Raw genomic sequence first — 17015 nt, 5'->3', positions numbered from 1 at the left:
AATTTTACTACTTATCCATACTTTGTTTCCTGAAGAAATGACCGCTCTATGATGTGTACCTGAAAAGTTGTTTAAAATTAATAAAGTATACTTACTTTTGAGACACCCTGTACTTCTATTAAGAGTTTTCCAAAAATATATTCTTTAAAATAAAAATATATTAAATTGAAAATCATTGCCTGAAAACTTTTAAAGAAATATGTGATCAAAATGTTGATCTCTCGCGGTAAACTTTTGAAATAAAAGAAATAAAGGAAAATGTATCAAGTTTATACTGAATCTTAAACCAATTGCAAAAGAATTCTTAGTACTAACACTAATAAGCTAAGCACATCTCTAATAGCAACTACTAAAAATTTTCGCTTTTAAGACACTAAATCATTACAGTAAATTATCTGTTTTCAGCCTGTGACTGCCTAACGGACTATATACTGACAATAAAAATTGGCATGATTATCTATGATGTCTAAACGTTGTCTCGTATCTAATAAGTAAAGTTGATTACTTGATTGCATGTTTTGGTGGACAAAAATAACAAAGATATAATTTGTTAAAATATTAACCTGCAAACTTGTCTTGCATCGATATCATAAGCATGAAAATTGTAGTCATACGTCAGTTCTTCGTTCAGTTGTATTTGTCGAAGAGCAAATAATCCAATTCTGTATTCACCGTTAACACACCACTTCTGCATCTCACAATTCGGTTCACAACTGTGAATATAATAGAGAAAAATTTTCATGCCAAAATTTATTATAAAAAGACTTCATTTAAAATCTTGTATTAATCAGTGTCCCCTGGGTGGAGTGCACCACTACAATATTATATGGTTTTGGCAACTATTGGCATTTCTGTGGTCACCCATGGTCGCAATTTTGTTCATAAGTGTTCTTGTCTCACGAAAGCGAGATTGAATCTGCTCCAGATTTTGCATGTGCATTCATCTTATCTCGGACCAGGAGCCTATTGATTTTGGGCGAATTATGTCGTATAATTAGCGAGTTATTAATTAATTAGTGATGGGACACAAGGTGTCACTATGGAGTAAGAGCGCTGTTTGGGGGATCCCCTAACTTTTGATCGATAAGTCTTCGGTCTTTGACCGATATTCTCGTTTACTTCTTAGTGAGTGCCATGGTTTACACTAATTTTCTTTAAAATGAATAAACATATATAGGCATAATGGTATGAGCGTAAGTGTGGAATAAATTGATATGATACAGTCTGATAAACTGACTAATATTTGAGAATCCAGAATGGAGAAAAGCAATGTTTGTTCACAATGACCCGATTGTTTGAAATAAACAACATGTTATTCTTATTTATCACTCTAATACTACCTGGACCAGTGATTTCAAAACTTTTTTCGCTCGCAGCACACTAAGCAAATAAAAAAATTCTTGCGGCACACTTGAGAAAAAACACTAATTAAACAAATTATTCTGCAAATGTTAATGCGATGTGTGTGCCTGCTTTGAGAAACAATTGAAACGAGGTTCCGTCGCTCCCTTTTTGCTTTTAATTTCAGTCAGAGCAAAAAATACGTGTTTACGGAGCCATGGAGATGCAAATGGCTGAATTGTTTTAATGGCGTTTGTACCAATAATTGAATATAATTTGTAAGCAGATAGCCAAAACTCGTTTTCCTGTTGCCTAACTGAACGCGCAAGTCAACGCAACGCAAGTTTATTTTAGTTCACAGGTATCGCAAAAAAGTTAGTAAGGCCAAGTGGGTCGTGATGAAAAAAGTTGGAAAAAAACTATTATATATAACATACCTGTGATTAACAAAACGTCCTTCATTAGCCATCCTGTAACCATCAATGACGGTTGTTGCGTCAAGTTGAACACAAAAATGATCGTTGTAAGCATGATAGAGCTCGATTGTACGAATGCGAAACTCTGCTTCACTCAAGACTTCACCCACATATTCCAATATGAATGAACCTTACAAAGAACAAATGATTATTACAGTCGAGAATAGAAACAACACTGAAACGCACATCGAATTTATTATAATTTTTTATTATTTTCCGTCGATTAATTTGGCACTGAGTTGAAGTCTATCTGATTTTGCAGGCTTACTAAAGTCAACATTAATAGACAATTTTAATTTAAACAAGCATTTTTCAACCCCAAAGGATTTTTATTGTTTCCCCGCAAAAAATTTTATTTCGTATTTGAGAATATTACAATATCAATATGATCAACATCCTACATAAAGTTAAGACAATAGTCTTAAAAAAAGTAAATCAAAATGAAATTGGGAATCGGTGTCACTCGTTTTAAATGTCAACAATAAAGACTGTTTTAGCGTTACTTTTAATTTTAAGTAAATACTATATTATTCTAAGTAAATTAGAATTCTAGCAATTTCAAACACCCAACTATCTATTTCCTCAACCTGAAAGCTTATTATTACCTTTGTTTATTCGTCCATTACTTCGAATGCCCCAACCTCGGTCTTTAGTTTTGAAACGTTCCAAGCCATTATACCAACTACCCTTCTGGATGACTTGATTTGTGCACCTGTGATAACATATTCATTAAAAATATATCTCAAAATAAAGAGACAGGAGTGTAACCAGGAATGGTCAAAGGGGGGGGGGGAGGGGGGGGGCTGAAAATTTCAATTGCCAGCGTCTAACCCGCTACCGGAAGCTGGGAAATGTGGGTTTTCAGAGGTCATGAAGGTCAAAGAGCGTTTCAAGCTACGAAAAATTGCAATGTATGTTACAGAAAAATACTTTTTTTTACATTTCGAAAGGGGGGTTCCGACCCGTAAAATCCCCCCCCTGAGTGCGCCCCTGTTAAGAGGTCGCAGAGTAGGCTGTAGAATCAGAATTTTACATGTTTTCATTGAAGTCTAATTTTCAAACTCCCCAGAGATCAAAGTTGAAATTTTGGATTCCCGAAGTCGGATTAACGACTTTTAATATTTAAAGTCTAAATTTTCGGAAACAACACAAAATAAAAAATTGGTTGACAAAACATTCCTATTAAAATTTCTATTCAAAAAAGGCTTTCATTTGCCAAATTCTTATTCAAAACATGGATTCCTCAAGAGTTAGAATCTAAGTCGAAATTTACATCAATCTAGAGTCGTAGTCAAATTTTTGTTCATCTCTGATTTGGGAATATGGATCGAATGTAAATTTCCCTGGACACCGAATCCTTGTTTTAAACACCTTTAAAACCACAGACTAGGATTACAAACTATTGGAAAAACAGAACACTAGAAAGCGTGATGAACTATTGACAATTAGTTGATAAAATTAGACAATCAATATGAAACCCCCCAGGCAGGGCATTTTCAGACTTATTATTGCGGTGAGTAATGCACAATGTCATTCAAATTTAAACCAATACGCGGTTACATGGTTTATTTTACCGCTTTTATTATCCGATTCCTTCAAAATAACCTGAAAAATATCAAGTTAATAAACAAACATTTGATTGGTCATCTACTTTTTATAATTGTCAGAAATTTAATGAAGGCAGTTTTGGTCACACAGAGAGAACTTAAATTTTCTTAGAATGGTAATTTTTCAAGTTGGACCATTTTAGATTCATTCAATGGGAGATGGCCTAGTGGTTAAAGCCTGAAACTTGACCGTGTTGCCATCGCAGGTTTCACAATTCTGGTTCAAATCGCATGTCCACCACCTCAACTAGAGTGTAATAAATTGAGTAGCCAATGCCAAAACGGTAAAATTACGGTTCTTCCAAAAATAGTAGTTCCTCATAATCAGTGGTAGCTTGTACAAGGCCTTTCAGACCAAAATCCGTGGAATGGCAACATATAAGAAATTCGAATATCAAAAAATTGAATATCAAAAATTGAAATTAAATAAATGTGAATTACATATTCAAGTCATTGACAACATCCCTGGAACATGTCATAAAAGCATCGCTTCTCAAGCAAACAACCATACCTTGATCCACATGGGCAGGATGATGGCTGGCATTCAAAAAGCATCGATCTGTTCAAACATTCTTTTCCACAAGCTTCTTTCATATCTGGGTTGCAGGTACATATTTGATCACTTGCATCGACAGAGGGTCGTGAACCGGTGTAAATATCTTTTGATAGGAGAAAAAAAGATTTTGGTCAAAAGAGGTTGAAAGACTGAACATTTAAATAAATTCAATAACAAGCACTTAAGATACAATGTTAGAAAAATCAATGCCAGAGAAGCAAATAAAACTTTTATGCAAAGCAGTTGCCATGGTGATAATTTTTTTTTACCTTTTTGACAGACAAAATGTTACAGAAATACATTTGTATTAGTGTGGTAAGACTCCTAAATCGCTAGAATAGCAACCACATCATTTATTTTTAGAATATGATGAAAGCTACTGTTTCTATGGGAATGGCATATGTCAAGCTCTGTTATTTCGTCAAGCACTTGAAATCACTAAAACACAGTATAGGCGATGCAGAGTCTAACCTTGATAAGTTACCTTGAAATTAGTTGATTACATGAATATTTTCTCACATTTTGGCATTTGAGAATATTTTGGAAACAGATGACATAACTTATTCATTTTTCAGTTTGAGTTCAATTTATAGCTTTATATCAAAATATTAATAACAAAAATTCAAATTCTGAGACCCGAGAAACTATTTACAATGTATCAATCCATATCTTCAATACAGGTTAGTAACTGCTATTGGGTAATAATCGATGCAATAATTTTGTTTATTTATTGATTAAGATTGAAAACCTAAGGTACCTCCCTAAGGTGCCACTGAACCAGTGGTTCCCAACCTTGTTTATTTATTTCCTTCCTTTGCCTATTTTGAAAGTCTTTATTCCCTCCCTCATTATGCATTAAATTACTTCATTCATTCAATCTTTTTTGGGCCCTCACCTAGTCGGTATGCGCAAGTGGCACTTCCGCTTTTGTGCAGTTTAAGAAGTTTATTGTGTGAACATTATGGATATTATTAATAGTAATATAGTAATAATAAAGAAGTAAAGAATAAACGTAATACTGCAGCAAATACAAAGCTAAATTCTGCCCCGATTGGGAAATAAGACGAAACCAATAAAGTCTTAAGTAACTTACTTTTTGTGATTTTCACGAACGAAGTTGATGGATTCTGACTGACAGTTATTTTTTTATGCTTATACATCCACCATACATCGTACGGAAGTTGAAAATCTTTTAAAGTTGAACGAAAATAAAGACCGGCATCATATGGTGGAGGAAGCTTAGGTGATAAATTGGCAGAATCCTTGGCTGAACTTATGCTGCTGAAATAATAAAAAAAATTATTTTTTGTGAATGATTCTCACAACTTTGATATGAAAAAGGCTTTGGTGGTCACAGATACGTCAGCACCGGTACTAAATTACTAGAAGACCAGTTTTTAGAGTTTTCCAAATTTAGCATTAGATACCCAGTTATATGATACCTAAGTGAAGTGGCAGGCATGGAATTTGTACATTGTACTTGACAGTGACACCTCCATAAAGGAAATTTCAATGCAATGATATTTAATGCAAACATTCAAAAATATTTAAATTAAAGATTAATAAACTAATAATCCACTCGGACACTAGGAAATTGAAGGCAAAAATTTCTTCAGAAATTCAAAAAATTTAATTTACCTAATTGACTGAGCATTAATTAAGCCTAATTAACAGTTTATTAAAGAAGGTTGCATATCATAAAATTAAAAAAAAATTCCATGTAAGTGGGAACGATATAAAAGTAAACCACGTTAAGAAACGATGACCGGGCAAACATCTCCATGTTTTTATAATATTACTGATTGTATTTCTACTGCTCCTGCATAAGCATATATTATCATGATATTAATTCCCAAAGGAGTTCAGGGATCAAAATTCTAAATTTTCATCAAATTGAAGTCAGAAACAAGAGTCAACTTAGTCGCAATAACCATTAGTCTATTGCTAATTTTTCCTAGGCTTCAAAGCTTCTAATATCAGGCCATATAACGTTATATCTGTTGTTACATGCTAATTACCTTTTCTGATTTTTCTTAAATGTTGAAGAATATAAACCAGCTTGCAAAACGGGTTTTTTTGTGGAAATTTCGGGATTCGACTCCTCTTTACTGAAAATAGAATGAGGAAGTTAATCGGAATGTAAAATAGTAATATTCAATTGAAAAATCCACAAGATAGAGTTGCATGGAATAATACCATTGTGCTAAGATCTACAAAGACTTATAGTTGTTTGAAACTTATGAGGAATAATTATGAGAAAGAGGATTACAGGACACCTCACCATCATGGAGAGGTCAGTAACTGGCCAGTAATGACTTTCTCCGTGATCAAGCAAACACTGAAATAAATAACAGGTTAACCATTCTTAAAACCAACATGAACTGGTACTGAACGAGAGACCCTTGGTTCACCATATAGTTAATACACCTTATCGGCTTTGCTCTCCCCAAAGATAAATATGAACATCTCATTCCATCTTGAAATCCTACACATTTGTGGAAATGGCAAATATTTGAGTTACAAGTTACAACTTACAACTAACTGGGACATGAATATGCTGCCTTTTTCGTTTTTAGCAGATAGTATTGTATGTTCCCAAAGAATTTTCTAATAAACCACAATGTAAAATAGCCCTTATTTCTCAATTATGTCCAGCAAAATGTCCAAATGCATTCTGCGTAAAACTATTAGCAAGTTTTTGAGTATTTGAAATGGAATGTAGTAACATAAGGTTGTCTAAATTGAAAGATATTCTTATGATATAACACACATATCCAAATTCCGGGAACATCATAATTACAATATTACCATAAACTCAAGTGTTATGTTTGTTAGTACAATAACTAAGTATGAAAACATAACCCGATACCTTGTATTTGTTGCAGATATCTTGACTTGTTTGTGATGTTTGTTTTTTGCCTGTTTTTTCTCTTCTACAAATATCAGGAAAAGATGAAATTAGAGTATTGAAAAACATATAATCTTCACTTTCCCTCAGGGCAGATGCCACCCACTATACTTAATAAAATATTCTACTAGTGGCAGTACTACTAAAAATGGCATCACATAATAATGAAAATATTTTGGGTGATTTGAAAAATACAGTAAATGAATAATATTTTATAGTAACCCCACATTATCTCTGCAGGAAGGGAGATTCAGAATAATGGATTTGTGTACACATTGAGGCAAAAATTACTATCTATGAGTATAGTATGAGAATTATTTTTATACGACGCTCAGTCTGGCTTTTTGCCCTGAACAAACAGCCATCGATATCTAACGATATGTAAAACGCTTCTATTTATTGGAAGAACCAAAATATTTTCGGTTCGGCATTGTCTACCCAGTTTATTACAACCTGGGTGAAGGGGTGGTCATAGGATTTAATTAAAACGATCTGATAGTAACGAAGTTAAAAGTTTTGTTTCATTTTAGCATATGTAATCTATTCATAACCAAACAAAATAATTGAGTTAGGAAACACCAATATATTATTAATTACATTCATATGTATACAATATAATGATATAATAATCCATTCACTATAATATATATCATTATTATTGACAAATAATAAATTTCCTTAGACTATAACTAATTTGCGATGTGGACGGAGTTCTCATTTCATAGAACCAACATGTAGAAGTCATAGTTAATATTGAAAACTGCTGATGGATAGAAATTCATGTTTCAGTTTACAGTTCCTCTATCAGAACAATACTAGGAATAAATGCTTGAAACTGCTTCAGTCAGTAAAATGCTATTTTATTGAGATTCAAATATCGCTAGATTATTCTGCAAACAGAGGAAGTCAAAACCAAAAGATTTCCTGTTCCGGGCGCCTTTCAAAAATAAGAAGCATGAACAGATAGAAATACTGAAAAAATTCTAATAGACAAATTTGCCAAAATTGTTAGATATTTGCAGCGATTATATAAAGGTAATGCGAAAATTTCAAAATAAGCATTTATTTCCTACTTCCTTCGAAGTGTAAAAGTTAAATGAAGCCAATTTTTATCATACAGTCAGATCATGATTGCCTATAATGATGATTTTCTAAATAGTACATTGAATATAATCAATTTCCGAACTATCAATATCCATTTTCAACAGTATCCTAATTAAGTTAGAGCCACTTCAACTAAAACTGTGAAGTATCCAAGATTAATATAAAATTAAAAGATTTAACTAATAATTCTCTTGCTCTTCCAATTTGTTTATTCACAGTATTTCGAATTTTGATGAAAATAAATATAATGATTTGCATTCCCTTGAAAAGCTAAAATATATTTTGAATTCTCATCAGGTCAAATGTGTAATAATATGAATAGATTCAAAGGTAATTTGTCAACATTTAGAAATACAAATCTATAAATAGGTTAACGTTAATTTTTCAATTGAATTTTATATAATAAAACATTAATTAGGATTGTCATAACTATGGCCAAATCAGAATTAAACTTGTTCATTATCAATTAGACAAAAGTCAATGCAAGGTTTTTAAAACTTATAACAAACATGTTTATGCGTAGGTCTCTTCTGCTGTCATTAGGGAGAAAAGAGCAACCAATTTAGTGTAACCACAACCCACGAGTTATGTGCTGGGATCAGACTGTGGTATGAACCAAGAATATGCCATTTTTCATAACCTAATGTTGAATGAGAGGTTTATTGTGCATCCAAGTTGATTTATTGATATTAGTCACTTTAATGAAGACTTATTTTGCCACAAACTAGAATGTGTAAATGGAGTTGCATCATTAATATAGCATAATACAAACTGACCCACAACCATAACGCATAATTTTTTTTAAATATTTCTACGAAAATGGAGAACATTTATATAACACTTGAACTTCTGTTTGTGTAAGATCGTACCCACAAGTTTTATTAAGCTGGGACGCTTTGTACAAAAGTTATTTTCTTTTTAAAATATGTTGCATATTATCTAGGTTATGTTCTTTGGATCATCTTTTATAAGATTATTTCCTTATACGAAACAAATATTCGAAAAATATGTTAAAATTGTAACTTAGAATAAATTAAAATAAAAAAAATGAGAAAATATGCAGAGCTATATCAGATCGAAAATGATTAAAATCTCAGATAGTATACAATACAATTTCACTATACCTTTCTCTAATTTTCTTTTCTTCTTATCATCGCTCAAAATTTTCATTTTTTTCACCGGAGTCTCTCCTTCTACTATTCTCCTTGGTCTTCCACGAGGACGTTTTATTGAAACAGTTCTGGCAAGATTGTCATTTTTTTTCACCTGAAAAAAATTTTTTATGCAATATATAAAAAATAAAAAAAACTTGACAATATTCGGAGACAAAGAGATATAATAAATGAGATAAAGTTAGAGGGTAAAACAAGATGTCATTCAAATTAATCCCAGAAATTTTTTTTTTATTTGCATATATTTAAACGTCAAAATATTTTAGACGAAAAAAAGCTTATCTTTACAGAATGAACTTAATAACAACTGGTTTTGTATTCATCATATTTATCAGTAACAAGTTAATGTGGTGGTTTGTGTCTTCAAAATATAGCAAGACTTTACACAGTCACGTCATTTGACCCTGCTGAAGTCCCCGAGTACAAACTTGTTTATTTCTGTGTTGGTTCATCACAGTAAATAAATTGGACTGTTAATTGATCAAAATAAATAAAAATATCATAAATAATCAATTTGGTAATTGATCATATTCAAGTATCTAAATAGCTTATTTGAGTTGAGTTATGTTTAACTCATTACTCCATATAATGTCTAATTACAAAATAAAAATTAATTACCCACCTTGTTAATAATTTGATTGGAGCTTTTCTTAAGAATAGACCTCTCATGTGAATTTATTTCTTCGTCAGAAACATTTTCAAATTCTTGAGTTCTGTCATCATTGGGTGCATCATGTAGTTCAAGTAGAACAGTCGCAACACTGTGTATATTCTGTGCTTGTTTGTTTTTTAACTTCTCAACGACTGATTCGATGCTTTTCTTTACAGCGAGATTTTTAGGTTTACCTAAATCGGAGTCATCCATAAATCCCATTTCTCTTTCAACCTCAAAACAAGCTTTTTCGAATTCTTTGTATACGTCCCATGTGTACATTTCAACAGTAATGTTTATTATTTCTTTCATATGATCTTCCACATCAGATTCTGAATACAATCCTGGCTCAAAATCGCTTAAATAACCTTTCACTAGTTTCATTTTAACTGCTTTAGATGAACTTATTGCTTTTAGAGAAACCAAAGCATCTTCCTTCGACATTGGTTCATTATGGAACGGAGCAGGTAAATTTGAAGCTGTTCGCCTGGTGATATCGCTCCTAGCACGAGCAACAAGTTTTCTCGCGGTAGGTTTCAAACGTTTGCTCTGCGGTCGGATAGCAGATATTCTCCCTTTCCTTGGAATCACTGTGGCACTGGTCGTTGGAACTTTTCGTTGGATGATATCACTAAATGATTCTTTTTGGAGTGACGTTTGAGAAACTTGATGTGTACCTTGAGCAGAATCGGAGCTTACATTTAATGGGTTTTTGCGTGGCCTACCTGGACGTTTTTTAGGTGTAACTGGGACAATGTCTGAGGTCTTGATGACCTCAGTATCTTGATGTTTGCAAGCCCAAACTTTCTTTGGATGTTTGTCAGCATTGAGTTTTGGTGACACACTCGTAAAAACTTGTGCTCTTGAACCACTTTGTTTTTCACTTAAAGTACTACTGGCTTGAGTTAAAATTTTGTTGCCAAAATCCTCTTGTTGGGTTTTATTCATATTATCCAGATAATTTTGCACTGCCACGTCCACAGATTTAGTTATGGCATCTTTGTCTATTGTTGATGGAAGACTGGCTTCAATTGCCATTCTAATTTGCTGCATAAGTGATTCACCTAAAACTTTGTCATTGAATGTATTTTCAATAGTTTTACCCTGGGATACAGTATCTTTAGAAGAAGTATTATCCGCTTCTGAATGGGCTGGAATATTGCTTAGTGATTTTGAATCATATTTAGCTGTTGGTACATTAGGTCTTGGAGATACTTCAGAATCATTTGTTTTTTTGCTTATCTTTTTAACAGCAATGCCTAACGAGTCATTTGACCTGGGAGAAATATTGATGGAATTGGATTTGTGATTTGGCAAGTTGTTGGTGGTCTTCTGGATTGATTTGGCAAGCTTTGATGAAACTTTGCCTTTCTTTGCTTTTGGACCTCTTGGTTTACCTCTGGGCCACCCTCTTTTTCTTTTAGTTAGCACAATTGCACCCTGTGTATTTTGAGAAGATATATCACCTTGATGAACGTGTTTGGTGTTGTTTGGCAAGGAGTTGGACGTTGCGATACTTTTAGTAACCTCAACCGGCCCAGTTTGATGATTTTCAGGCTGAATGCTTGATGTTGGAGACGAGAAAATCGTGTTGTTTTTAGAAGAAGACCTATTCAGCGAGCTATCAGAAACCGGCTTTAAACTTGACACTTTCACCGATTCATTGCTTGAATTAAACACCGTTCCTTTGACAACATTTGATCCCCTCTCACTCCTAGCTATAGTAGTTATATTGCGAAATATCCCAAGTTTGTTCTGAGAAGAGTCGTTAACACCAATGGAAAAAAATACATTTGTGTTTGAAGTTGATTGACGATCTCGTTGTTGCTTTCGCAGTGGTCCTAACTTAAGATGCTCAAAACCTTGGAGAAGTTCATCCAAAATGACAAGAAAGGCCGGGTCACAAATATTTTTAGACTTTCGAAAAAATTTCTTCTTTTTGTGTTTTGAGTGCTTCTTGGTGGTTTGTGTCTGACTTTGGGTTGTGAAAGAGTCGGAATGATCAGCTGTAGGTGAAACCAGGGCAGGAACCATAACACCTTTATCTTGAAAGTATGTACTGACAGACGATTTATCAGCAGAAAAAGTACCAAATCCTATCCTTGAATTACTGTATTGTGCAAATGATGATAAGCCATTTGTGGAAGCAGAAGTCGTAAACGATTCCGAAGATCTATCCACCAAAGATTCAGGCGATACACTCGCTTCATCTGATGAACTGTCATCAATATCATGACCGATATCATCTTGTTGCCACGGATTGGAATTATCTGTTCTGTCAGATTGCCTGAAATTCAATGAAAATGCCTCGTTACTGCCTTGGGCTAAAAGTCCAGATTTTGCTTCTTGTTCTTTCTGTGCAATGTTTTGGAAATCTGGTATATCAAGCTCGGAACCAAGTTGCGGTTTGGTTGGTGGTTTTACAAGCGAAACGCTTGATGATGGTGTTAGACTGTAGCCTAGCTTTGTTTTGAACTTTTTCTTTAATTTCTTTTTCTTTTCTTTATCTTTCTTCTTTTTCTTGCTTGAAGATATATCCGGATGTTTGTGTTTCTTGTGCTTTTTGTGTTTCTTCTTTTTGTGTTTACCCTTGTTAACGTTGGTCGAAAACTCCGCTGCATTTTCTGTCACTACTATAGGTACATTTTCGTTTTCATTTATATTTTGAGCGACTGCAATTTGTGGTTTATTGCTATTCACATGAACTGAACTGGTAGTAGTGATGTTGTTTCCCACTACATTTTGGCTACTGCTATTGTTTATTGGTTTATTCACAGAATTGCTGGTAGTGCTGCTGATTAATTCTGCACTTCTGGTTTCACCGGAATCACGAACCTTTTTGAATGAAGTGATGGGTATTTTATCAGCAGCCACTTTAGGTACTGGTACGGCAGAACTGGTAACTGACTGGCTTGAACTGGTTTTAGTCATTTCACAGTGACTAGCAGCTGACAAATTACTACTTTTAGAATTTTTTGTCATAGCACCTTTGTTTTTGTCACTTGTACGCTGTTGCACAGCCAACATAGAGCTCTGCTCTTTGTTTCTTTTTAACGCTGCTGATTTCAGCAAGTTTTCTGTTGCTCTTTCAACAATTGAACTTGAAATTTTATACTGATGAGCAAGAGCAGAAAATGTGTACATTGTTTCGGTGATGCCACTGTCAGTGAGTGGCTGAGACACAGGACGACCAAATACTTTCGTTCTAGCCCGCGGTTTTCTTTTTACATTTTTTTCTGTACTTGTTTTTGCCTTCTCGCTAAACTTAGGATTTACAATCATTTGTTGTTTGGAAGCAGACTTAATTTCATCAAGAAATTTTAAAAAAGCTTGTGTTCTCTCTTTACTTCTTCTATTCTCTTTCACCTTGGGAGCAATTTCCTCCATATGCCCCTTATCATTGATCGTGTACATTGAAACAAGATTTGTGGGCGGTTGAGTTGGCTGCGATTGTGATGATTCAGGTTCAGGGGCAACTGGTATCTGTGTAAGAGTCAAAGGTGGTTTCTCTTTTTCTGCATCTTTTTTGACTTTTAAATTCTGCTGCATCATTTTCTTTGATGGTCGTCCACGTTTTGGTATGCGATCTTGCTCCGAAAGCATAGGAGGAAGTTTGGGGCCTTGAACTGCAGTAACAGTTTGCCATTGACGTGGCTTTTTCGGAGCCATTCCAGGTTTATACACATCCATTGTACTATTTTTAATAGGTTTATTAACACCTTCTCTTGTGGAACTCATAGGAATGCTGAAATGTTGGCCAGCTGCTTTTAACTGATCAATATTCATATGGGGTGGTAAGATCCCCGGTTGTGTCATCCAATTCATTTGATATGATTGGCTGTTTGGGTTGTTCTTTTTAGTTGGATCTGCATTCATTTTTGGTTTTAAATTACTGGATTGTCCAATGCCCCCACCACTAAGAATATTTTGTCCCAGCCCATGTACCTCTTGTTGAAAACTCCTCTGTTGCACAAGTTTGTGTTTTTGATTTCGATTCTTTTTTTGTTTTTCTCTATGCTTATCCAATAATGATGAACCCATGCCAGCCATTTCTGAAATTGTATTTGTTTTCGGATCAATTTGGATATTCACAGACTTTTTAGACTTATGTGATGGAAGATGAGAAACATTGGATAGTTGGGGAACGACAGAAACAGTTTGCATTTGTGCATAAGAGCTGGCACTAGAAAGAGCGCTTTTTCCAGGGATACCAACCCTTGGTTCAGTTTGTTTGTTAGAAGATGGCAATGCACCTTCAAATATGTTCTCTCCTGGTGTTTCTGATAAAGCGTTGTTTGAAGCGATAGCAGATTCATTCTGGTTGTTGATCGGTCTAATTCCATTACCTAAATCCGTAGCTGTATTGCCCATAACTGGAGAAAAATTGATAGTTCCAAAGTTCAGCACATTCATGTTGCCATAGCAAGGATAGTTTTTAGAGTTACCCCCATTCAATGATGCAGTGTGGCTTTCCTGATTAACCTGATATGCATGGCTGTTGCTAAAATTTTTCTTATTGTTTTCAACTTGATGTTGAAATAAATCGATTCTGCTTGAAGACACATGATGATCTGTTACATGCTCGGGAGAATGTTCTGGGCCGCTGATGCTACCCGAGGAAGTACTACTGCAGCTGGATTTGTCAGCATCGGATGGAATCGGCGTTGTTGTCAGTTTCTTTTCTTTACTGCGGTCCTCTACCACATCCTCAGAATTCATTTGAATGCTATGGAGATTAGCAGATTGATGTGATTCTATGTTTCCCCTCCCTGTTCGATTTTCAGAATTGTGCATGTTACGACCTTCTGTATTGGCAGGAAAGTGGTGCGAAGAATTTTGCACCTAAATTCATATAAAGAATATGATTTATTAGTTGATAAGTTAGTTAACCGTAAATACAATGAAATTCTTCATAACAAAGTTTGCATAAATTTACTCCTATAGCCTAACTGTTTATCCAAAATAATAACAATGGGTAATATTACTTCATTACCTTGATTTTTGCTGTCGATTGAATATTGCTTGCGGAAGAATGATGGTCATTTACAACGGAACTTCTTGAACTGACTACACGTTGCTTTGAAACACCAGCATTTCCATTCTGTCTTCTTGAGCTTGTTAACCCAGTCGATGACTGATCACCAGCCCAGCGACCACTACCGGTCGTTACAGTTTGTTGATGAAGCAAAGATACATAAGATTGTGAGAACCTCTCATTGTGCTGTTCTGGAAAACTAGCAGCAGTGTCAACAGTGTTTAAAGCTTCCATTATTGCAGCATGATTTTGTGAACTTGTGAAATCCATTGTGTTTGGGGCATATTGAGATATTCTGGAATTCAAACCACTGCTGATCTCAGGTACAGATCCCAGATGGCTAGCAGACTCATAAATTGCATCTAAATAAAGAAAAAAATATTTTCAACAATGCCTTTCGATAAATAAATAGACATAGGATGTAATATTATACCTCGAAGTGGTCCAGTGCAAATAGCATCAATGCTACCGCCCGGGTTTCCAAAATTTGAATGCATAAATGCCGACATCCTTTCCATACCGGCAATTCCATTATTAGCTACAGATCTTGTTAAACCAGGCATTTCATTTGATGTTGAAGCCTGACATGCAATATTCAACATAGTTGAACTCATTCCAACCTGGTATAAGAAGTATATGCTCGGATTAAATTTCATATATTTAATGAAATATTATACAACAAATAATAATAATTGAATGAATAAGTATTTTTATGTCGCTATATTAAACGCAAAGAAGTCTTGGGGTATTCAATCAAGTTCCAACATTGTAAACTAGTGCTACAACTCAGCCATCAATTTGATATTCATGTTAAAGGAAAACAACAACTTTCACATTATATAAAAAGTTTGGATAATAAATTACACATGATAAAGAATTATTCTATTCATGAACTATTTGTTGGTAAATTCTGCATACTTTTTGACAATGATTACATTAATTTCATCATGATATCTAGTTCGGCAATTAGCAAAAGGAACAAAGAGCTGTTTTTTTTAGAAATATGAAGGTATCCGTGAACATAGAAGGTAAAGAAACACTGGACTAAATGGGTAAACGTATACAAAAACAAATCAGAAAAGCATACGAATGAGTCCAAATAAATAAATGGCGCTTTGGTAAAAGCACCACCACCTATGCGAACAATGTGATATATATGTGATATAAAAACAACTTCCCCACGTTTTTTGAGTACTGTAGATTGCGCTTGTCATGTTTTAAGTAATCACACGTTCACTAACCCTAACCATGGCGCTGAATTCCACCAATGAATAATAATTGTAAAAGAATAATTACTAATGTTTATTTTGAACAGTGACGACGGTGTTTTTTTAGGGCGGTGCTTACTACAAAAGATCGAAAGAAAAAAAGGGAAATACTCCAACTAAATATATGTACAAGATAATTGACAAAACAATAGAACAAATGATCAAAAATTTAAGTTTACCTGACTTTCCGTTGAATCTGCTTGGGATACACTGATATGCATAGGAATGGTGGGATTACTGTTATTATTATTGTTTTGACTGCTTTGTAAGCCACCAGACTGTGGATCTATTAAGCTTGCCAACATGGTGAAGATATCGCTACTTCGAACTTCTTGTTCCATGATGGTTTTTCTGATAGATTTGTGCAATCATGAATATCATAACCTCGAGTACACATCACTTAAGTGCCATCAGAAAAAGGGTATTGAAACCAAAAAACCCACTCGTATATTTAATCTAGTATAACTAAATTCATAGCTGAATAATGACAAAGAAAAAATTCAGTAAAACATAGGTTGCTGCAACAGAGATACAAATTCAAACTGAGTGTTTTTTCGCAAAACTGTGAAGTCACAATTTGCAATTTGGCATGTTACTACTGTACTATTGATATTGAGACAAACTTGAGCAATATTTTCGAATTCCCTGTGGTTGAATTTTCAATTCTCCAGAATTGATTTATTAATTGGCTTGACTTATGGAATTAAGTGATATTTTTATTGACTTGTCCTGGTTCTTAGAACAAAAACTATTTACCTGTTTTACTAGACAGTTAGAATAAACCATCATAATTAAATAATCTTATAGTCCAGAATAATTGAGTCAGTTTGAAAAAATACTTTTTGTGACAACTGCTTTCATGTTTTAACAAGTACGACAACCAATGGTTCGAGAAA

At 34.1% G+C, this 17015-nt stretch overlaps 1 protein-coding gene across 2 annotated transcripts in view; it reads right to left on the bottom strand.

Annotated features, from left to right (window-relative positions):
• The window catches only part of LOC120345335 (uncharacterized), a 31398-nt gene extending 14801 nt beyond the window's left edge, over window positions 1-16597 (bottom strand). Inside the window, exons 1-12 of one of the 2 annotated variants that reach the window (XM_039414747.2) lie at window positions 16299-16597; window positions 15285-15471; window positions 14810-15213; window positions 9787-14658; window positions 9117-9258; window positions 6850-6913; window positions 5999-6088; window positions 5074-5261; window positions 3936-4083; window positions 2423-2529; window positions 1779-1947; window positions 564-713 (exon numbers count right to left, since the gene is read on the bottom strand). In XM_039414747.2, coding sequence (XP_039270681.2) covers window positions 564-713; window positions 1779-1947; window positions 2423-2529; window positions 3936-4083; window positions 5074-5261; window positions 5999-6088; window positions 6850-6913; window positions 9117-9258; window positions 9787-14658; window positions 14810-15213; window positions 15285-15471; window positions 16299-16460 — 6683 coding nt within the window. In that variant the 5' untranslated portion in view covers window positions 16461-16597. The remainder of the gene's footprint in view (window positions 1-563; window positions 714-1778; window positions 1948-2422; window positions 2530-3935; window positions 4084-5073; window positions 5262-5998; window positions 6089-6849; window positions 6914-9116; window positions 9259-9786; window positions 14659-14809; window positions 15214-15284; window positions 15472-16298) is intronic. The other variant, XM_039414748.2, reaches the window with a different exon arrangement.
• Between the last annotated feature and the right edge of the window lie 418 nt (window positions 16598-17015).

The sequence above is a fragment of the Styela clava genome, chromosome 8 (assembly GCF_964204865.1).
Source record: "Styela clava chromosome 8, kaStyClav1.hap1.2, whole genome shotgun sequence".
In the NCBI taxonomy this organism is placed as follows: Eukaryota; Metazoa; Chordata; class Ascidiacea; order Stolidobranchia; family Styelidae; genus Styela; species Styela clava.
This window is presented reverse-complemented; position numbering and strand designations above follow the sequence as displayed.